Genomic DNA, 23,465 nt, shown 5'->3' with positions numbered 1-23,465 from the left:
AAACAGTAATTTCACAATTAACAACTCCCTCTACCACCTCTAAAAGGGTCCTAATGGGACAAATATCCTAAATAATCCCCTGAGACGTACAAGTAGAGGGTTGAAATGCAAGGGAATGAGCTATATACGGAAAGGAACCCCCAAAAAAAGGGGATGAACGTTTTCCAAGAAAAAATGAACAAGTGAGAGAACAAAGAAATACCCTGTAAAGAAATATCATCCTTACTTATCAATATAAGACCCATCCTCAAACCTGCCCGAGGAAGTATTTTCATGGAATCTTGATTTATTTACTTCTATTTCTCACTTAAGCTCTGTTAACTTAAGCTCTGTTAGCTTTAGACTTGGAACAATCTCAGTGTTGCACTTGGTTTAGAATCCTGCTCTATTAAAAATTCATTATTTGGGCTTGATTTGAAGATTCAGGCAACATTATTTTAAGTGGGCTTGAGCCTTTACATTTTTAGTTCTTACACAAATGATAATGTACGCTTTACATTGTCAAATAAATAAATATGTATATCATGGGTACACATTTGCATGAATAATATGCAATATTGTATATTGTGCATTGTTTAGGCAAATGTGTTCATTTGTGTGTGGTTCATTTGGATAAGATTGTTTAAGCTACCCAAATGTTTTGCTCTTATTTTAAGACTAATTTTGATGGAGTCATTTTTTAGGAGTTTGATGAAGCCAGTATAGGTGTAGAGTGTAGTGGTCCAAAATTCAAAGGGTGAAGTTATGGCTTCTCTTGCAAAAAAAATTCCAAAGCCCTTGTCTGTGTCTGTCTTGGCACTGTTAACGGCTCAGCGTGCAACTGGCCTGTTTGGAAGTTAAAAGAGGGAGGAGAGTAGAGAGGAATGATTATCCTCCTTGTTTGGATGTTTTTAAAATTAATAAGGAGGAAGGGAGTAATTAGCCCTTCCTCTTATTTGGATGTTTTAAAAATGAGGAAGGAGAGTAAAGAAAATGATTTAAATAAACAAATTTATCCCTATTTGAAAATGGAACGGTAACATTCAGAAACCTACCACCAATTTTCACCATAGAAAAAGGCTTCAATCAATATCCAACGGTTCACATAAATCTTATCCAAACCCAAAACCCTCAGATTCGCTCCACATGTCCCTCTCTCACACTCATTATCAAAAATGTTGGTGACGCATGCGCCACCCTCACTTAGAGCATCTCCAACAAACTCGGTAAAGCCAAATTTTGGAGAGCAACAGACACTGTTCACGCAAAACAAGCACTCCAACAGGCTCTTCAACTCCAATTTTTTTTTTAGATTTGCTACAGTAGCTCTCCAGGCATGGAGAGCACTGTAGCAATCACTGTAGCAACTCCAAACATTTTCCTCAATTAAAATAATCACCGATTGAATAAAAGATTATTATTTTTCCTCTTTCCTCCCTTTCTCTTTCATTCTTCAGTCTCTCTTCTCATCAGAAAACAAAGGGGAAGCAACTCTCTCTCACAAAATCAACACAACTTTCTCTCACAAAAACGATCCAGCAAACTGCAATTCCTTCAACCCCAAACAAAAATTAGAACAAAAAAACTATATATAGAGAAGCCGATCTAACCAAATCCGGCCGCATGCACAGAGTCTTAGCAAGTCGACCCAAAAGCATGCACCTATGTCTTTGAAAACCTTCTTGATCTACCATTGGAACCCAGAAAAACCGGCAACCGAAGCTCCAAAACTACCAGATCGATCTGAGAGACTTTGGGTGAAAGGTCGTTGTTGATCTAAATGATTTTAGCAATTGATAGATAGAAGAATTTTTACAACCAACACATGAGTATATGCTTGGCTGAAGAAGAAGAATCTACTAGAGAAGAAAGGCCAAAGGAAGGAGATATTTTCTCTGTGAAAAATGAATGGTGGAGGATTTAGTAGTACTGAGAAACGTGTATGAAAAAAAAGTAGATTAAAGAATAAATAAAAGAGATTAAAAAATGAATGAAAAAATAATATTTAAATTGGATAGAGTAAAAGATAGAGAGTCTGTTGGAAAATGTATTTGAAAAAGTGGGTAGTTAAAAGCTAAATGTCACTGTTCATTCTCCAAACAGGTAAAAATTAGGCAAAAATTTAGAGAGGCTGCTGGAGATGCTCTTATAAACCCACTCCAGCTCTTTCGTTCTCACTCTCTATTCTCTCGCACCATTTCGCTATTTTTAGCCACAAGATCATTCTTCGTCCAAACGGTGGCTTCAATGGCCGAAGTGAACTCCTCGCCGAACCACATCGTCGGAACCTGGTACTTGGTGCCGGAGCTCCGGCTCCAAAACCATCGATTCATTGTCCCTCTCGATTACTTCCTTGAACCTCGCTCTTCTCCTAAGATCTCTGTTTTCGCTTGCGAAGTCGTTGTCGGTACTGGAAAACTTTATTCATTTCGTTAAAGCAAAGCCTTAATTCGTGTTATCTTTGTCATTTTGTGGCTTTAATTTCTGCTTAGGTGCTCTGAAAATGGAGGAAAAGGGAAAGGAACTGAAATTTGAGTATTGTGTATTTTGTTTGTCGTTTTGTTTGTTAGAAAATAAAACTTATAGTTACACTTTTTGAAAGAGAGAAGTGTTTGTTTTGGTGGCTTTTCTGGTCCTGAATTTCTAAAAATTTAGCATTAAATTATTTATTTTCTCAAAAAACAAATAAAGATTATTTATATAATAATTTTGTTAATTTAGAAAGGGTAAATTGGAGAATTTATATGGTCAATAATTTATCTACTCTACTTTCCTTCCAAATTTCTTTAATTTGAGGGAATTAAAAATGAGGGATTAGAGATAGTTGAAACCCCTCCCTTTATTTTCTTCAAAAACTTTCAAACAAGGTAGTTGAATTATTTCCTCTCTCTACTCTACTCTCCTCATTTTTTAAACATCCAAACAGGCCATTAGTTTGTTCATGAAATCGCTATTGGTTAATCAACTTTCGAAGGTGATTATGAAATGGTCATCAACTTCCCTAAGTCTACTGATAAACTTCGATTTGCATATGGGCACCTGGCTAGGGACATTCTTTTTTATGTAAATTCTTTACAGAGTTGGTTTTTTTTTTTTTTTTTTTTTTTTAAATATATTTATAGGCACGTTAATGTTGTAATACGTCTGAGCAAAGAAAGCTAAGTTCACCTCTCCTGTATTAGTTTGGCTAAAAAATGTTCCTCCTTTTGTTGGCACTTTTGTTTTGGCTAATTTACTAGCAATTTAATAAAATTGTTAGGCTGTTTTGTTCCTCAAAAAAAAAAAAAAAAAAAAAAAAAAAAAAAAAAAAAAACCTTCAACTACGAAGGTAAATATATAAAGTCCTGTTTGGTAGAGTTGTTAAACAACTCACCTAAGAGTTTAATAAATTATTTTTTAAAATTTTTAATATTACTTTTATAAAAGGAAATTAAAAAAAAAAAGTTTTTCTTTTTCTTTTATGTAAAATTTTTAAAGATATTTCCTATACCCATGTTCTTGAACGACCGGTAACTTTTCCAGTGTCGGGTTAGATAGAATTATTAAGATTTTTTTTTTTTTTTTTTGCTGAATAGAATTATTAAGATTTTAAAAGACGTGCTATCAGCAAATTAATAACATATGTCAAGATTGCAGCATGGCTTCAGTGAATGGGACAGCGGAAAAACGAGGTTATTAAAAAAGCGTTCCCTTATTATTATTATGTACATAATCCCTAGGAGCTTTCTTGCTTAGATATTTGGACAAGTCTGACACAATTAGCTGTAATCAACTAATCATAGAATTTTCCCATCAAAAAAAAAAAAAAAAAAAAACCTAATCATAGAATTCAAAAAAAAAAGAAAAAAAGAAAAAAAAGAAGCTGTAATCCATAAGCGCCCAAATCTTGGGATGTGCCTCATTTTTATCAAGACAGAATATAGATATTTTCAATTTCAATTATAGATGAAAAGAGATCTGATTAGTTAGCCAAACTAGTAAATTACTTTTGTGGGTAAAAAACCAATTACTACTCAATTAACCTTACCCACAACAACCAAGCAAGCAACCCTCCAAACTTAAAAAGCTTTTTTTTTTTAAACATTCAACTTATAACAAAACAAAACAAAGAACTGAGAGAAATGATACAAAGCTTCTGAACAGACTGCATTGCCCCCATCAATCAACAAAGAAGAGGATAAAATTATCAAGGAAAAAACAAGTTACAGTTACCCACAGTGAATGTTTATTATTTAAATACATAATATACAATTTTCAAAATAAAAAGCAATGGTGAAATAATTAACAGGAAAAGGCAATGGTGAGAGAGGATGACCGGGAAATAATCATTTAATATTATTTAAAAATAATTATAAATATTTCATTTTATAATCAGACTAAAAGATTTAAATTTCTCAAAAACCTTGGTCTAGGGGGTAATATTGTCATTTCAAAAATTTCAGGGGTAACAATTGAAAAAAAAATGTCATTTCATGCAATCACTTTTCATATAGGAAAACGAAACTCTATATTGAAAATACTGAAGAATAAAATATTATTAATTGAAAAATATCCTTGAAATGGACTAGAATGCAAATGATTAAAGGGTAATTGATTTTAATTAGTCTTTTAAATAGAAAAAATAATCAAACACCTAAAATTCTCATCGGTCCAATCAAATAAAGGATGAACATATATGCATGGAATGAGAATTTAGAACATAATTGAGAATTTAAATTTATAAATTAATTATTCCTTTTCACAAATGAATAATTAATTGGCGAAAAACCATTTTTAGTCCCTACATTTTCAGGCAATTCTCATTTTAGTTCCTACATTTTATTTTTACCGTTTTTAGTTCCTATCATGAAAAACGCTTCTCGATTTGGTCCTTGTCGTTACATCAGAAACGGAGAAAGTTAACGTGGCAAATGGCAAGAATAAATAATAGCAAATTAATGTCCACGTGATCTAAATTAATAATAAAAAATATTTTTTGACATTTAAAAATGCAATGTAAGTATTTAAATTAAAAAAAATTAATTTATTAATTTAAACTAAATAAAAAAAAATTAAAAACAGAATTAAATACTAAAAATTACATGAATGAAACTCTAAGTATGTCTTGAACAAGAACACAAATCCAAATTTAAGAACAAAAACCCAAAAATTAAAAATCTCAAAATCACTATTTTCTCAAACCCAGCAATATCTTCAAACCCTAAAGCCTCATGCTATCAAATCAATCCAAAAATACAACACAACCAATCCAAACAAAAAAAATCTCAAACTCAGAACGACCCCTCTCTTCAAATAAATCAAAGCTGTGGTTTCGCTGAGGAAGCTCACGAGGACTAGAGAAGACCTTAGGGTTTTGCTCCGTACTCCTCGGCTACTCTCCGCCGTCCGGTCGTTGATTCAATCCAAAAACGCCGCCGTACAAGTCAACGCCATCACTTTGTTGGTGAACCTCTCTTTGGAAAAGCGCAACAAGGTGCAGATCGTGCGGTCAGGATTCGTTCCGCTCTTGATCGACGCGTTGAAAGGCGGATTCAGCGAGTCGCAGGAACACACCGCTGGCGCTCTCTTCAGCTTAGCGTTGGAGGACGACAACAAAATGGCAATCGGAGTGTTAGGAGCTCTGCCGCCATTGATGCACGCGCTGAGATCAGAAAGCGAGCAAACTCGGCACGACTCAGCACTGGCACTGTACCACTTGACTCTAGTTCAAAGTAACCGAGTCAAGCTAGTGCAACTCGGAGCCGTGCCGAGTCTTTTAGCAATGGCTAAAACCGGCGAGTCAGCGAGTCGCGTGCCGTTGATTCTCTGCAACTTGGCTGTATCCGTGGAAGGGAGGTCAGCTATGTCTTCAAAGAGGGGTTGTTCTGAGTTTGAGATATTTTTTGTTTGGATTGGTTGGGTTGTATTTTTGGATTGATTTGATACCATAAGGCTTTAGGATTCGATGATATTGCTGGGTTTGAGAAAATGGTGATTTTCAGATTTTTAATTTTTGAATTTTAATTATTGGGTTTGTGTTCTTAGATTTGGGTATGTATTCTTGTTCAAGACAAACTTAAATTTTAATTCATGTAATTTTTAGTTTTTAATTCTGTTTTTAATTTTTTTTATTTAGTAAAAATTAATAAATTTTGTTACTCCTTACTGCAGGTATTTGCTGGCCAAGCTTCCTCAAGTAAGGGTGCCCCACGTGTTTAGAGAAGCCAACAAGTTTGCGGATTGGTTGGCAAAATGGGGTAGTGTTATGAAGGAAGATTTTGTTGTTTTTGAGTGTCCTTTTACTACTGAACTGGAAACTTTAGTTGCCAAGGACATTAATGGCTTGTATTATGCTGGACTAGTTGCTGCTAGTATGGCAGCCGTTTCTGTGTAGTTGTTTTGTTGGTTTTTATATGAATAGTCTTTCAACCAAAAAAAAAAATTTTAAATTAAAAAATTAATTTTTTTTAATTTAAATACTAACGTGGCATTTTTTAATGCCAACAAATATTTTTTATTATTAATTTAGGCCACGTGAACATTAATTTACTATTATTTATTCCTGCCGTTTGTTACGTCAGTTTTTTCTGTTTCTGATGTAATGGCAGGGATCAAAATGAGAAGCGTTTTTCAGGATAGGGACTAAAAGTGGTAAAAATAAAATATAAGAACTAAAATGGGAATTACTGAAAATGTAGGGACTAAAAGTGACTTTTTGCCTAATTAATTTGATAATTTAAAAACCTACTCTCTTTTAAATGGGATCACCCTACTCATATGTTGGGTTACTTTAATTAGGATAAAAATAATGTAATTATCTCTTAAAATATTTAATAAATACTAAAATAAAATAGTTAAAAATGAAATGTCAAACTATCAAAATGCCGATTGGTATTTTGACCACAAGTTAAAGTGTTGAATGATTTTTTTATTTATTTAATCCCGATTGGCAGAAAATTAGAAAGCCCATTTCAACATTTTGATGACAGGGCATCACATGATCTTTTTTGCTTGATTTATCATGTAGTCTCGTTACTTTTTTTTTTTTTTTTTTTTTTTTTTGGTAAAAACACCATTTTAGTTTCTACATTTTAACGTTATAGTTAATTTAGTCCTTACATTTTCGTAACAATCAATTTGGTCTCTGTTATATCTAAATTATAGTCAATTCGATCCCTATTGTTAACTCACTAACGAAAATTGCTTATGTGGCAAATGGTGTGCATAGTTGGCAAGTTAGACGCGGACATGGATTAAAAAATAATATTAAAATTTTTTACTAACATTAAAAAAATACCAACTCAACATTTTAATAACTTCAAAATTCCACATCATCAGAAAAAAAAAAAAAAAAAAAAAAAAAAAAAAAAAAAAAAAAAAACACAACTCTAAAAATAAAATGAATCTAAAAAACTAAAACTGGGGATTTTCTTTCATTTTGCAATCCAATCACACACAAAGATCCAAATATTTGCAAAACTCTTTTAAGTTCACTCCTTACCAACACTGCCACTCCAGGTCGTGGCTCTCTTTGTTTTTTCCTAGCCACTATCCCTTCTCTGTCTCTCTCTCTTTGCTTTCTCTTTGCCTCTATGACCACAGACACTAAGCTTCACCTCTCACGAACACCAAGCTCCACCTCTCATGGCCATAAGCCACCATCAAAGTAACCTCCTCACTCTTTCTCTCGACCTCACTCTCTCTCTTCTTTGTTCTCACTGCAAGTAACCCAAGGCAAGAACACCCATCTTCACTCCTTCACCGTTGACCCCCCATAGCCACGATCGAAGGTGAATCTTATTTATTCCACTTCAAGTGCCGTGATTTCTTGGGTTCTCCATTGCCGTGATTGGGGTTTTTTATTGGGTTTAATTTATGGGTTTAAGATGGTGCGTGTAAACAACTAAATTTCTTAAGCTTCTGTGGAATTTCTTTGTATTTTTAAGTTTCAGCTTTGTGAATTGTAGGTGGGTTTGTATCCTGTAATTATTGAGTTGTTGTGGATGAGAGAATAAGAGAATGTATGCACTATGAGTTTGTGAAGTCTAAGCTTGTGTGTATTGATGGACTGTTGGAGTGTTCGCAGATTTTGGATGTGTGTTTGGATTGCAAGAAAATGAAAGAAAATCATCAGTTTTAGATTCATTTTGTTTTTAGAATTGTGGGGTTTCTTTTGTTTTTTCTGACGTAGCATTTTGTAATTATTAAAATGATGAGTAGGCATTTTTTTAATGTTAATAAAAAAAATTTTAATATTATTTTTTAATCCATTTCAGCATCAAGCTTGCCAACTGCACACATTGTTTGCTACATAAGTAATTTCCGTTAGTAAGTTAACGGTAGAAACCAAATTGACTGCAAATTAAAAATATCAAGGACCAAATTAATTGTTACGAAAATGTAGGGATCAGATTGTGACACCAAAATGTAGGGACTAAAATAGTCTTTTTGCCGCCTTCTTTTTTTTTTTTTTTTTTTTTGTTTTAAAAAGCCAAACTTATGTTTTAGTTATCTTAATTAAAAATAAACGCATAATTGCATTGAATAATAAAATACAAACAATATTATCATTTAATTTTAATGTGCCTACATATTTAAATTCGATTGTAGAACCTAATATTAAGATCTTGTAGAGTTTCATTACGGATTCGGATTCTCTAGAGTTCATAAGATACCCTACCAAATAAATTTAAAGAAATCTATTAGTAGAGTACCCTAGGAATTTTAGAGGATCTAAATCCATTCGAGATATGATAGAGCCTACCTTTCTAATTCTTATCAATAGGCAATCAAATTTTAACAAGGCAGATGCATGGACATTAGTTTCTCTTAAACAATTTCTTCTTTCCCTAATAGTAAATTATGTAAACCCTTTAATATTAATATACCATTGTAATATATAAATGATCAAATGTGTTTGTGTTTTAAGGTTTGTCAAGTTTACAAAATATGTTATCGGTATATAGTCTGATACAAATACCAATAAATAAAATGATTTTAGAATCTATAGACACATAGCTCTATTATATGCATATATATGCATGCGAGGTGTGCGATGCTCTTGGATAAGTGGCACGTACACGTGCAATCAAGATCAGATAGTGATTTTTTATTTTATTAACATAAAATGGGATGCATTAGATCATAATTTATAAAAGTTTTTATCACCACCGTACACCCTTAGTACGGGTCACTCTACAAGTATAAGTGCTTATAGGGTGTTGGGGGAAAGAGCCGGGGTTCAAGTTTTCAGGAGGGAGCTTCACACACATATACACTTAGATTAGACTGGAATAAAATTTATATCTTGTATCAAAAAAAAAAAAAATTTATCTAATACAAAATAATTGATTTTTTAAAAGATAGTTGTTTTATGGGCCTATATCATACACAATTTTGGTAAGAAATTCTGTTAAAATGAAACAGATACTGGGAAGGAATCTAAGAGTGTTGGGGCGAGATTTAACTATTTAAGCCATCTGCGTATTGAACAAGGCTCAGATGGGATTCGGAAGGTTTTATGGGCTAATATAGCTGAAGATTCTGGTCTTCAGCCCAAGAAAACTTAAAGAAAAAAATGGTTTGGAAGCCCAAACATTCTAACACTCTTAACCCCAAGCCCATATCTTCTTCAAAACCCAACATCACCCAAACCCAAACCCACACACAAAACCCAACTCCTTATCTTACACAATACTCACATCCTTTAAGCCCAACTCCTTATTTTGGTCTTTTTTAGGTTTTAGGAGTATTTTGGTAATTTTTAGGTTATTTTGATCATTTTTTAAGGTTTAAGGGATATTTTGGTTATTTTTAGTGGTTTTGGGGTAGTTTAAAGTTGGGTAATTTGTAGAAATGATACTTGGATCATAATTAGGTCTAATTGAGTACCCAATTAAAAGCTAATAAACATTACTATTAATTGGGTTATACTCATTTAACTAAATTAATAATTGGGTGAGTTTAGATCTCATTTAAGTGAACGGGTTTGGGTGGACAAATGTGTTTGGATTGATTTTGCCACCTCTACTGCCGATACAAGTTGACCACCACAAGTGAAGATGATGTAGGCTCGTTGGTATGTGGTGAACTAAGAATCATCACCGATTAGGCCTATTAGTAGATTGGGTTGCTTCAGTTTTTGGTTTCTGAGCATCTAGTTGTGGAAGGATTTTGGCTAGGTTGGTTTGTGCAATGGGTTGGTGTGTAATGGAGTGGATATGGCTGTGGAGGAGGATATAGAGATAGACGGCTGTGGAGGAGGATATAGAGATAGACTTGGGTTTGGAAATGAAGAAGAGAATGGCAGCGGAAAAGGAAAGAAAAGTCTTGGGATTGCATCCGAATGAACCTATTTTTTAAGAAAAGAAGAGTCCTTGTTAATTTATCAGACTCTTTGTGGTATTCCAAGCCAAGTACAAATGAAATGTTTTTTAAGAAAAGAAGAGTCCTTGTTAATTTATCAGACTCTTTGTGGTATTCCAAGCCAAGTACAAATGAAATGAAGGAAAGAGTTTGAAAAGCTAGCCAATCACGTGGGTTAGTCAAATTCTAGGAAGTTTCCTCTTTTACAAATACCCTAATGTCTATGTTTATTTACAAAAGAACCAAATTTTTTTAGCTTTTACTAACTAATCTTATTAGTTTATTAGGAATTTTCTTAAATGTTTATATTAAAATAATTAAATTAAAAAATATGACCATTATATTTAAATTTACCATATTGCAATCTAGTCACTTGAACCACCATTCTGGTTACCAGAGACACTGTTTTGACGACTGATACCGGAAGTCCGATAATCAAAAATATCATTTCAACCACCGATACTAATAGTCCAATCACCGGAGACACCACTCCGGCAGTGGTTATCGGAGCAACTATTCTAGTGATCTGGTCATTGGACCTCTAGCGCCAACAGCTTCGCTACCTAAGCCATTGGTTTTGGTGGTTGCTTGAAAAATAAGTTTAAATTCAAAAAGTATGATCATTAGAGATAATAATAAAAAATGAATGAAGAATGAATATTTTATTGAAATCTCTTCTAAAATAGATTAACTGATATTGGTGTTTTGGAAAAGTGGTTGTGTAAAATAAAAATAAAAAATAAAAAGTTTTTTTGCTAAAATAAATAGAATATTAAGTTTTTATGCTAAAATAGACATAATATTTTACATGAATTAGTGCAATAACTCTAAAGCTTCAAATTGTACATAACGCAACCATAATACAACCTGCAAAACATTAAAGAGTACAACTCACTGTTCCTCATGAAAATAGGAAAAACCTGCCACACATATTCCCAACAAATTTTGGGACTTTATTCTAGCTGAAAGAAATGTTTGAAAAGCATCTTATTACTTGCAGGTGTAGCAGTAGATACCATTAGGGTCACAGATTTAAGCTCTCTCGCCTCAAATCTCCAAGCAAGATGCTAATTACGACAGTTATATGGACGCAATTCTCCATGACAAAGGCAAGCGAAATTACCTTGACGATTAGTTGTGCATGTTCTCCCAGAGCTCTTGCATAATCTGAATTAGCTGTGCATGTTCCCCCAGAGCTCTCGCATAATTATGCGAGAGCTCTGGAGGAATATGCACAAATAATTCAGATGGCCATGTCAACTTCAACCCATTTTTCATTGTTAAAATTTCTGCTGCCACTTCTGTAATTACTAGGATATTCACAACAGATTTGCCATCAAGCTCTAAGATCTCCCCCACCTCTTTCATGAATGAGAGCTTATCACCGTTCTAAACACATTTTATAGAACCGTTATTTTAAAAAAGAAACAGAACCAGTATTATTAGTATCTTTGTTAAAAAAAAAGGTTTAATATTAGTGTGCATGAGTTTGGTTGGATTAGATTTAGGATATTATTCAACCTAATTCGATGCAAATCCCTAATCAACTCAACCCCTATTAATCCTATTAAAAATAAATAAATAAATAGAATCATAAAGACCAGCTTAGGATGAGTTGAGGTAATTTTGTTAAGTGTAATAAAAAATACTCAACAAAAAAAAGAGAGGTTTTATTCAACTAATTAAACTTATAATTAGATTAATGAAGAAATTAAAACAATTAAATATAATATTCTAACATTATCAAAATAAATCAAAATAACAAATTTACAAAAAAATCTCTAAATTCAAAATAAATACGTAAATTTTAAATAAATAAATTTTCAACAATTAATTTTGGGGGTTAGAATGGAATCAATGGATTACTTATTGAAAATTTTACTAATTCAAATCCAAACAAATTCAAGTTTTTCGATTTATAAATCAAATCCAACCGATGAATTCATGAAAAAGACCATTTGTTAAGTCAAAATTAGTTAATGATAGTCAAGAATGACAATATAATCAGTGTAGTTGATGGATTCTTACCCAGTTATCAAAAAGATATAGGTTTCGGTTTCCATATGGGACTGGCTTTCCAGTCCAACGCTCAAGCTCTTGATTTTGCTGCCTATAGTGAAACGCCACTATAGCCAAAAAACCACCCAAAAAAAAAAAAAAAAAAACTGATTACCAAAAAATAATTTTTGGTAATCAAAAGAATTTTTTTTTTGACGTGAAAAAGTTTTTTTTTAATTGAATTAAGATTGTAATTAAATTAATATTACAATTTTAATTAAATTAAAAGATACAAAACAAAACAAAATACAAACACTATAGCTATCCAAGCAAATTCAAAATGAAACACAAACCCACCTAAAAAAATTAAATTCAAACACATCATGCTCACATCCAAAAATTAAAAAAAAAAAAAAAAAAGCAACTCCAAGTACAAACACTATAGCTATCCTAGTAAATTCAAAATGAAGCACAAATCCACCTAAAAAAAATTCAAAATCAAACAACATGCTCACATGCAAAAATTAAAAAAATAAAATAAGAACTCCACCCCAACACATTCAGCCGCCACAGACCAACCTGCAAAAAGAAATCATCAAATTGATTTTGAATTTTTCACTACTTTCTTGTTTCTATTAACAAAGATATTATCACACTTGAGATAGATCTATCAATAATAAAAAGCCAAAGAATTAACAAAAATTAATCAGAAATCTCAAAGACCCACAAAGCAAAGTTGACAGCAAACATGGAATAGACCAAAACTATTATCAGAAAATAAAGAGACCAAAACAATCATAATTTTTTTTTTCTAAAAAAAATGCTTACCTGCAACTATACAACCAATGGCTTCAAACACCATTTATAAATTTGAACAAAATCAATAAGCTGCAACACCCAAATCCAAAAGCCACAAACATTAACACCACCACAAATAAAACAAAAGAAATAAAATCAAAATAGAGAGGAAGAGAAAATAATCAATTCAGGCGTGAAGTGAAAGAAGAGTGAAAGAAAAAGAAAAGAAGAGAGATGGAGGAGTGGATTTAAGGGAGAAAAAGAAAGAAAGGAAAAAAACAAAAAAAAATCAAAAGAGAATGGAAGTCTGAGGCTTGGCGTGGTCCGCGTGGAGATAAGGGAGAGATATAGGAGAGTGGGGGTAGGTGGGGGTTTTATTGTTTTTTTAAATATATATATATATATATATATATATATAAAAGGAGAAATGATAAGTATGTATATGTGTGTATATATAAAAATATGATATATCATAACATTTTTATAATATTTTTACAACAAATTTTAAGCGGCAGGTTGTTACTAATTATTATTATTAGGGTAAAAAAGTAATCTTAGTATTGATTCAAATTTGAACCAATAACAACTAACCACATATGATTTGTTGTGAAAATATTGTGCAAATATTATGGACGGAACATCTCTCATACATAAAATATATATATATATATATATAAATAAAGAGAAATGATATGTCAACAATATTTTCACAAAATTTTTACAACAAATTTTAAGTGGCAGGTTGTTACTGGTTATTATTGTTAAGGCAAAAAAATAATCTTAGTGTTAGGTTCAAATTTGAACCAATAACAACTAACTACCTATGATTTGTTGTGAAAATATTACGAACGTAATATCTCTCACACAATATATATATATATATACACACACACACACAAACAAAACTAAATATTTTGAAATAAGTCATAAAATATTCTAGGAATATTCTATGGCATCTTCCTAGAGTATGCCATAGTATTTGTTTAAGCTTGAACCCATTCGGTTTTTTATTTTATTTTATTTTATTTTTATTTTTACATTTACAGAAAATTGTAGAATATGCACTTTATATATATAAAGAGAAATGATAAGTATGTATATGCGTTTATATAAATATATATATATATATATATATATAAATATGATATATCACAATATTTTCATAATATTTTTATAATAAATTTTAAGTTGCAGGTTGTTACTGGTTGTTATTGTTAAGGAAAAAAAGTAATCTTAGTATTAGGTTCAAATTTGAACCAATAACAACTAGCCACCTATGATTTGTTGTGAAAATATTATAAACGTACCATCTTTCATATAATATATATATATATATATATTTACAACTAAATATTTTGAAATATACCATAGAATATTCTATGGCATATTCCATAGTTTTTGTTTATGCTGAAACCAATTCAAGTTTTTTTTTTTTTTTTTTTTTTTTTTTTTTTAAAGAATATTGTAGAATATGCACTTTTTGGACCTATAGTGTCGTTTGGTAAACGCCACAATAGGTCCATTATTATTATTTTTGGCCGGATTCTTCTTAACGTTGTTTTTTTTTGGGTGGTGCACAAACGCCACTATAGGTCTTTTTTCTCCTTTGACTCTTAAAAAAAAAAAAAAAAAAAAAAAAAAAACCAACCAGGGAAGGAAAAAAAAAAAACTAAAATAAAAAGTGCCTGTAGTGGTGTTTGTGAAACGCCACTATAGGTCTTTTTTCCTCTAGCTCTTTTTTTTTAAAAAAAAAACTAAAATAAAAAGTGCCTGTAGTGGCGTTTGTCAAACGCCACTATAGGTCTTTTTTTCTCCTCTGGCTCTTTAAAAAATAAAATAAAAAGGAAAAAAAAATTAAAAATAAAAAGTGCCTATAGTGGCGTTTGACAAATGCCACTATAGGCCCTTGGAAACACTGCTATAAACCTTTTTTTTTTTTTCAAAAGCCACTATAAGATTCCTCGAACATAGCTATAGATATGCCTATAGCAGCGTTTATAGAAAACGCCACTATAGGTCCAGTTTTTTAAAGTGTATCCTTCGGCGTAACTCAAGGTCCTATTGAATGTGACCGATTCAACTATAAGAGACGAAATAAAATGAGCTTTATATATCCTTGCATGTGATGTGACAAACAAAGCATTTATAAATACAAACAAATGCACATTATGTAATTCCAATTAGGGCTGTCCATGGCTCGGGTCGGCTCGGGTTTGGGCCTGACTCGAACTCGATCCGACTGGATCGGGTTATAAAAAATTTGACCCGAAACCGACCCAATAATGGGTCAGACCCGACGGTTCGGGTCAACAGTTGAACGGGTCGGTTTGGTCGGTTAGGCGGGTTTGGGCCAAAATTGGGCTAAAATTGTGAATTTGCATAATTTTTTTTTTAATTCAACTTTTGACAGGCCTTTTGGGCCCAAATTAATGGGCTTACTACTTTTAACAAAGATTTATATCATTAAATCATATATATATATATATATATATATCAAATGGGCCTTTTTTCACCTCCTTTATTTCAAATTGGCCCATTACACAACTTTGTAACCTTTGGGCCTCCAGCCCTTCAGTCCAAATTTAATTTTCTAGCTCACATCTAATGACAAAAAAATACAGTAAATATATAACACAACAACCTGGGTAATTGCAATTTACAAGCACATAAAAAACACATGATATTACTTTCTAACCACCTGTTAAAACTTCACAATACAAAGAAAATTTTTCAAAATGCCTATAACATTATAGGACCTGGGCAGCAAAAGCACAAGAGGAGGCCCAAAATTTTATAGGCATTAACATGTAAACCCCCTGTTAAAACTTCACAATACATAACTTACATGTAAACCTGGGCAGCCTATTAAACCTACCAAGTTGTGCCAACCACTCATACATGTAAGTTATGTAACACAACTAACACAAGCCAGCAAACAAATTTTGACAAATAATTCAATCACAGCCACACCACAAGTAGGGCAACAAACCAGCAAACCAGCAAACAAATTTTAACAAATAATTCAATCACAACCACATCACAAGTGTGGTAACAAAAGATAATAAGAGCATCTCTTGCAATATTTCCATAGAGTTAAAGAAGGCAGAAAGTGTGTAAAGCAGTAGCTAGCTATAATTAGTTACAAACTTTCAAAAAATAGCTTTTCAAAAACATTTAAAGAGCAACTACTATATAGAGTTTAGTCCATGACTTATAGAAAAGAAAGCCTATTAAACTTAATAAGTTTTCTTTCCTATAAGCAAGAGTTAATTTATCAATTATCAGTTAGAAAAGCACTGTCCAAAAAAACTTCCAAATTGCATCCAAAAATCTGCCTCCTATACAAAATGTGTGTCCTTCCTCCTACAAGAAAATGGGCAAAAAGATATTTATCAATAAAAAATATAGGGATAAGACCAAAAAATACAGAATAGTTATAACAAAAAACAATAGAGAAAGCAGAACCAAACTCAATAGAAATAACATAAGGGCAGAAACTTACCCAGTTTTTGATTAGTCATCAATGTTAATTGAGATACCTTTGCTTGAGCTTGAACTTCCACCACATGTTGCTGCTTGACGTATAACTAGAAAAGAGAAAGAAATGAAGACTATTAGATTAAATTTCATTTGCATAAGACACATTTAATAGCACTTAATAGACAAAGTTTGGAAGTTAACATATTACCTAAATCATGAAATTCATCTTCCAAGACCTCTACCTCATCTTTTGATTTGCGAAAAGAAATTGGAACCAAGGCTTGAAGCCAGTCTTGTGCACAAACCAGATTTTGAACCATAAGTGGGGAGAGTGAACTCCGAAATGGATCAAGTATGCGTCCTCCGGTACTAAACGCTGACTCAGAAGCAACAGTAGAAACAGGTACAGCCAGCACATCCCTAGCCAATTTGGACAGCACTTGATATCTATCTGAATTAGCCTTCCACCACCCTAATATCTCAAATTTCACATCCCCTCTTCTACTTTCACAATTTTCAGCCAAATATTTGTCAATCTCATTGCTACACCCTATGGACTGCTCAGCCTCCAAAAACCGTTCAAACCTAGAATTAACCATCACATATGGATCACTACAACCTATTGACTCACCTTCTATGTGTGTCCTCTCCCTCTCACTTGCTACTTGTACATTTGATGAATCAACACGAGAATAAAAATCATACAACTTGACCAAGGCACCCCTCACCAATTCAACCATCACATCAGCCACTTCATTTCCATAAATTTCAGAAAAACAGAACTTCAAAAATCTCAACTTCTTTCTTGGATCAAGAATCACAGCCACATACAAGAGATGATTCATTTTATCCCCTTTCCCCCAATACTTATCAAACTTAGATTCCATTTTAGTTGCCATGTTTTTCAAGAGGTGGTTTTGTGATTTACTTAAATTGGAAATATTCTCTTGAATGACAAACATCTCATCAAAAAAGGTGTTGGCAGTAACATACAAAGAACCTGAAAACTTTTTTGTAGCATTGTAAAAAAGCTTCAAAAACCCCACAAATATCCTACAATTTTGAAAATCAATACTACTAGGAGATCCCATACCACCACTATTCTCCTTGTTCATAAAGTATGAAGAATAACTATCATCCTCAAAGTCCATACGTATGAACACTTTTTCAAATTTTTGTGCGGTTTCTAACATGAGGTAGGTAGAGTTCCACCTAGTTGGTATATCTAGACAAAGAAGAGACTTAGACTCAATACCTAATCTCTCCACAAAACCCACAAAAGTTTGATTCCTATTTGGTGAGGACTTCACATACCTCACAGCTTCACGCACCTTTGCAATGGATGCATCAATTTCTCTCATACCATCCCTCACAATCAAATTTAGGATATGTGCATAACACCTCATGTGTAAGAACTCATGTTCTAAAACAGTCCCCTCCCAATCTTTAGTTACATTCTCCAAAAACTTAATAGTAGCACCATTTGAGCTAGCATTGTCCACTGTTAAAGTGAATATGCCATTAATACCCCACTCACACAAACACAACTCAATCTTTCTACCTATAGTCTCTCCCTTATGGTCTTCAACTTGACAAAAATTCAAAATTCTCTTATGTAACTTCCAATCATCATCAATAAAATGACCTGTAAGGGACATATAACACAGATTTTGAATACTCGTCCATGTGTCCGTAGTAAGACACACCCTACGACCCTTCAAAGCCCCCCTTAGTTTCTCTCTCTCAACACCATAAATGCTAATCACATCCCTAGCTATAGTTTGACGAGATGGGATATCCCTAATTCGTAACTTAGGTTGTAAGGTTGTTGCATATCTTTGAAACCCATACCCTTCAACAAACCTAAAAGGCAACTCATCTATTATAACCATTTCAGCAAGTGCCTTTCTAGAAGCCTCAACAGTAAAGGCTATCGGTACAAGCTGAAACCCTTCCTCCCCATCCATTTTAGGTTCAAACATTAAGGTTTGTTGCCCACTAAGTATCTTTCTATTAGGGTTTTTAACACAGATTGGTGTATGATTCAACAAATTAGCAGTACCATGCCCCTTACTATCAGCTAGATAAGTTTTTTGACAGTAATTACAAACAGCCTTAAAATGACCCTCACCAATATCTACTTTTTCAAAATGGTTCCAGGCAATAGACTTTTTCCTATTAGTACAGACATTGCCTTTACCTTTAGGTGGAAGTGGGGGAACCTCAGCATGGGCAGTAGGTACAACTTGGGCAGCTTGGGCAACAGGTTCAGTTGTGGCAGTAGGTGTTGCTTGGGAAGGGGATGCATCACTTGAGGGTTCCATAACCTATAAACATCAAATTTATAGATTAGCAAACAACCATAAAAGTAACACACAAACAATAACAAGAAGTTAAAAGAGAAAGAAAGGATACCTCAAAGAACTCTCAGCTATCAGGGATTTAACCTTGAAAAGGAAGCAAAAAACCTAGGATTTCAACTCCTGTATAAAATTAACATTTCAAAATTTTAAGTTAAGAAAGCAAAATGAATCAAACGAGTAATAAAATACAATCACATAAGAAAATAAGAATGTGGATTTCGTCTTTTTAAAATAGAGGCTCATCTTCTTCTTTTTTATACAGTGAAGATGCAAGTACATTGATCATAGAAAACGAAACAAAACAAAGAATAAAACAGGCAGATAAGAAAATAAAAATGTGTTTGGATTTCATCTTGTTAAAATAGGGGTTCATATTCTTTTTTTACAGTGAAGATACAAGTATATTGATCATTAAAAAAAAAACAAACAAAACAAGGAATAAAATAGGGCAGATACAAATCACACTCAGAGCACTACCATAATGAGTCAAAGCAAGAAAATGATAAACCCAGGGAGCACTAACAAATCACACACAGAGCACTAACAAAATGATAAACCCAGATTGGGCAAAAAAAGAGGAAATAACACATATTTGCCGAATGAAAATAACACTCAGTAGCAGATCACAACATTAAAGAACACATATTTGTACAAGGTGAAATGAAAATTAGATTCCTTATAATGCATTTAACAATCTAATTGCAAACAAGAGTTTCAATGCAATTAAGTAGCAGATCACAACATTAACAAATAAAATAAAATAAAGCTTAGCAATTTCTAGCATCAAGTTGTTGTGGCAAGTTAATCAACTCGTGAAGAACGGATTATACCATACAAAGGACTGAAAATCATCAAGCTTTCCTCTTTATTTGCCGAATCACAAGCACAAAATACAGAAAAAGAGGGATGAAATAGGAAGGAAGAAACTTTACCTGATCTGAGACTAGGAAGCCAAGTCTGAGAGGCTGAGTGTTAAGGAGTAAAGGGATTTGTTTGTTTCAAAATAAAAATAAGAGATTTTGAAATCACTAGAGACTAGAGAGACTAGAGAGCAGAGAGAATGTAGAACACTCGGGAAAAGTCCAATTTATAAGAGAGAGATATGAGGGAAAATCTGATTTTGATTTTGATTTTGAGAAGTGTAGCCAAGTTGAGTCTTGAAACCCTAAACTATGATTCATGAACAGAGGCATGGGAAAGATCAAATCTGAGTTTGATTTGAAGGGTAGCCGACTAGCCATTTGGGGCTGGACCGGCTGGTAGAGAGAGATAGAGAGAGAGAGAGAGAGAGAGAGTGAAGCCTGAAGAGAATTAGAGGAAAGTGAAGACGGAAGAGAGTTAATGAGGCCGAAGACTAAAGAAGAGTGAAGAGACTTGGAGAGTGAGAGAGAGAAGGCCGGACTCTGAAGTGAAGAATGAAGGGAAAGTTTAGGCTTTTGGAAAGTTTAGGCTTTTAGATTTTTAGTTCCAATTTTAGGCTTTTAGTTTTAGGCTTTTGAGACTTACAGAGAGAGAGAGAGAGAACTCAGAGAAGGCCGGACTGAAGAATGAAGGGAAAGTTTAGAGTTTTAGTTCCAATTTTAGGCTTTTGAGACTTAGAGTTTAGTTTTAGGCTTTTAGCAATTAGCCGTTCTGAAGACTTAGTTACTTTGGGCAGCTGGTGATTTGATGTTTACTTTTTGAGTGGAAAGAAATTTGTGGTGCACAGGTGCCGTGTGGTTCTCAATGAGGCAGAAACAACAGTGCTTAGTCTTGTCAATTATCAGTCCACTCCTCAGTTCACGTGATCTGCCCTGGATCAGAATTTTTTTTTTTCTTTTAAAACTTCGGTCGGGTCGGTTTGTACAGGTTTTTAAACCCTTAACCCGCAACCCGAACCAAATATTCGGGTTTCCTGAGAGAAGGAACCAAACTCGACCTGCCAAGGGCTTCAGGCCGACCCGTTGGGCTTCGGGTCGGTCGGATTCGGGCGGTTTGAACGGGTCCTGAACCCGTTGGACAGCCCTAATTCCAATAATAGCACGAACGCTCAAGGATAGTGTTAGAGTTCTTCTCCATTGGGTTGAACGCCAAGCTGCCTAAAGCCAAATCTATAGTTGCCATGGGTTAGGAGAAGCCTCCAGTGGGTTGGGCGAAACTTAATTCTGATGGGTCTGCCCTTGGTAATCCTAGATTTGCAGGGGGGGGGGGGGGCGATGTGATCAGGGACCATGATGGGCAATGGTTAAAAGGCTATGCTAGGCCCCTTGGTTGCACCAATAGCTGTACGGCAGAGCTGTGGGCACTCAAAGATGGTCTCCTTTTAGCAAAGGAAATGAGGCCGAACAACCTCATCATTGAATTGGATGCATTAAGTGTTGTCTTGCTCATGAACAATAATTCTACTAATTTGTTAATGGAACCACTTCTGACTGATTACAGGAACCTTGTAAGAGAGATTCCCAACAAGCAGATAACCCACATCTATACGGAGGCCAACCAATGTGCTGATGCAATAGCCAAGCTAGGTGCAAGTAGCTTAGCATCTTTTGTTGTCTTTTTGTACCCACCGCCTGTGATGGAAAGAATTTTTAGCTTTTGACAAAGCTAACTTGCGTGGTAACAGACTGATTAATTCCTAGTTTTATGATATTTCCATGGTTGACCAAAAAAAAATAATAATAATAATAGCACGAACACAACTTTGCACTGCACATTACACACACACATATATATATATATATATATATTCAACAAATATTTAACATTTTTTTGGTTCGACTCGTGTTACCAAATCGTAGCACTAGTACAAACTAATTTTCTTTTCATTATAATATTTTTTGGCCGAATCATTGTTTAGAACTAAAATCATCAAATATTATTAATAAATATACAAAAATTTTAATTAGAATTTAGGACAGAATCCAATTAGAAACAGAAACGAAGTGCAAAGAAAGCAAAATAAAAAACTCATAGATCGATTAAAAATTTGTGAGAAATCAAGAAACAAAGATGGGCTAACTCTGATAAACACGAATCTTATTTTCCAAATAAAAATAAAGAAAGAAAACAAAGAAGAGAGAGATGGCTCAGTGTTTCTCCTTTTCCGACGAAGGATAATCGCTTATTTTAAAGAACTCTCTCTCTCTCTCTCTCTCTCTCAATAATGAGAACACTGTATATCACCCTTCTCTCACACTCTCACCCTCACTCATTACGGAAAGCAGCAAAGCTAGCCAAGGACAAGAACTGGGATAGGTGATGCGTGGCGAGTTGGCTGTGAATCACGCCTCCTCCTTGCCCCTTATCTGTGGTCTTTTTGGTGGTTTTGCATTGGAACCTGTTACGAGGAAGATGGGACAACCAATATTTTTTAAGCGAAGGCTTGTACACGTGTTCGTATTTTTTTAAGTGAAGGCTTGGACACGTGTCTGTATTCTAATATATCCAGTATCTATTGGTCATTAGACACAAGTCATATCCTAAAGGTTATACTATTAAAGTTAGTTTGTTATTTTGCTGACTCTGGAGCAGAGTCCTAGGAGGACAGTATCCCTTATTTTGTGGTTAATGTCGCTTAAATTTCATTTGTATTGTTGGTTTGATTTGTATAAATCCCCCACTATAGAATTAAATAAAGGCACCAGAATTATCCTCTAAAGAGTTATCTTTTAAGGAGGCCTAGATTACCTCTAATTAATCCAAACTTGTCTTTTGTTCTCTATTTAATTTCCTCCATTAAGCCACCATAGATGGCGATAAAAAAGAGAATACACCAAAATCAGACATAATTAACAAATACCAAACAACTATGTTCAATGTACATACATATATTAATAATTAACAAATACCAAACAACAACATAATCTCATGATCCAAAAACGATTTAAACTCTTTTAGGGGAAAAAAATTACAATTTACATTAACAAGTTTAATGAATTGTCATTTTTCTTTTTTCCTTTAAGCTTAAATTTTGTTATTTTAGTTTATTACCTTTGACAACATTGTCCTTTCCCAAAAAAAAAAAAAAAAAAAACACTTTAACAACACTGTTATATTATTTAGAGTTATATCTGATTTTGCTGTTTTTATAATGCAGAGAGTCTTAGGAATGAGTTTCTTGGCTAAAATAATTTTGTCTTTTAATTTGAAGAAAATTCAATTAGGCTTTACGTGAAGGGTCATACTAACGAGTGCCCTAGGGCACTCTTCACCAATCTATCTTAGGAAAATTTTGACATCATTTTTACGGGAAATAAAAAAAACTGTCAAAACATTAATTGTTTTTTTTTTTTTTTCTCATAAAAACTTTTTTTAACTGAATTCTTAACTAGTGCCCTAAGGGCACCTCGTTAGCATTTTCCTTACGTAAATTGCAAAAGCAGTTGAGATTTATTGTTTGATTTTATGGTGTTTTGTTATGTATCGTCGCCAAATAAAGCCAAAATGCCGCAAAAAAAGTAGAATTATTTTTCGAGAATGAAAAAAAAAGTAGAATTACATTTTGCAAGTTGCATTTATTAT

At 33.3% G+C, this 23,465-nt stretch overlaps 2 protein-coding genes and 1 pseudogene across 3 annotated transcripts; 1 reads left to right on the top strand and 2 right to left on the bottom strand.

Moving 5' to 3' along the window:
• Positions 1-2,226: 2,226 nt before the first annotated feature.
• Positions 2,227-6,072, top strand: LOC126721485 (U-box domain-containing protein 38-like; annotated as a pseudogene).
• A 5,042-nt stretch (positions 6,073-11,114) lies between these two features.
• On the bottom strand, positions 11,115-13,479 carry LOC126720738 (uncharacterized). Of its 2 annotated transcripts, none has more exons than XR_007653632.1 (3): positions 13,150-13,479; positions 12,352-12,900; positions 11,115-11,712 (listed from the first exon to the last, which is right to left on the bottom strand). XR_007653632.1 is itself a non-coding variant. In XM_050423512.1 (3 exons), the coding sequence occupies exons 1-3, from the start codon at positions 13,181-13,183 to the stop codon at positions 11,455-11,457; spliced, it is 390 nt and encodes a 129-aa protein (XP_050279469.1). In that variant the 5' UTR covers positions 13,184-13,476; the 3' UTR covers positions 11,115-11,454. The 2 variants fall into 2 exon arrangements, 1 of the variants encoding a protein (XP_050279469.1); XM_050423512.1 differs by having other exon boundaries at positions 12,352-12,449; positions 13,150-13,476.
• A 2,825-nt stretch (positions 13,480-16,304) lies between these two features.
• Positions 16,305-17,815, bottom strand: LOC126724381 (zinc finger BED domain-containing protein RICESLEEPER 2-like). Its single transcript, XM_050428943.1, has 3 exons — positions 16,808-17,815; positions 16,622-16,706; positions 16,305-16,482 (listed from the first exon to the last, which is right to left on the bottom strand). The coding sequence occupies exons 1-2, from the start codon at positions 17,790-17,792 to the stop codon at positions 16,633-16,635; spliced, it is 1,059 nt and encodes a 352-aa protein (XP_050284900.1). The 5' UTR covers positions 17,793-17,815; the 3' UTR covers positions 16,305-16,482; positions 16,622-16,632.
• Between the last annotated feature and the right edge of the window lie 5,650 nt (positions 17,816-23,465).

The sequence above is a fragment of the Quercus robur genome, chromosome 4 (assembly GCF_932294415.1).
Source record: "Quercus robur chromosome 4, dhQueRobu3.1, whole genome shotgun sequence".
In the NCBI taxonomy this organism is placed as follows: domain Eukaryota; kingdom Viridiplantae; phylum Streptophyta; class Magnoliopsida; order Fagales; family Fagaceae; genus Quercus; species Quercus robur.
The sequence above is the reverse complement of the archived record's forward strand: the minus strand, read 5'-3'. Positions and strand labels throughout refer to the sequence as shown.

What these genes read in the sequence shown, in the direction of transcription:
- LOC126720738 (XM_050423512.1), bottom strand. Translation starts at nt 13,183, where the DNA reads ATGGTGTTTGAAGCCATTGGTTGTATAGTTGCAG. An exon ending in CATTGGTTGTATAGTTGCAG is followed by an intron (nt 12,450 to 13,149) that starts GTAAGCATTTTT and finishes TTTTGGCTATAG; the next exon opens with TGGCGTTTCACTATAGGCAG. An exon ending in TATATCTTTTTGATAACTGG is followed by an intron (nt 11,713 to 12,351) that starts GTAAGAATCCAT and finishes AAATGTGTTTAG; the next exon opens with AACGGTGATAAGCTCTCATT.
- LOC126724381 (XM_050428943.1), bottom strand. Translation starts at nt 17,792, where the DNA reads ATGTTAGAAACCGCACAAAAATTTGAAAAAGTGTTCATACGTATGGAC. An exon ending in AGATGAATTTCATGATTTAG is followed by an intron (nt 16,707 to 16,807) that starts GTAATATGTTAA and finishes TCTCTTTTCTAG; the next exon opens with TTATACGTCAAGCAGCAACA.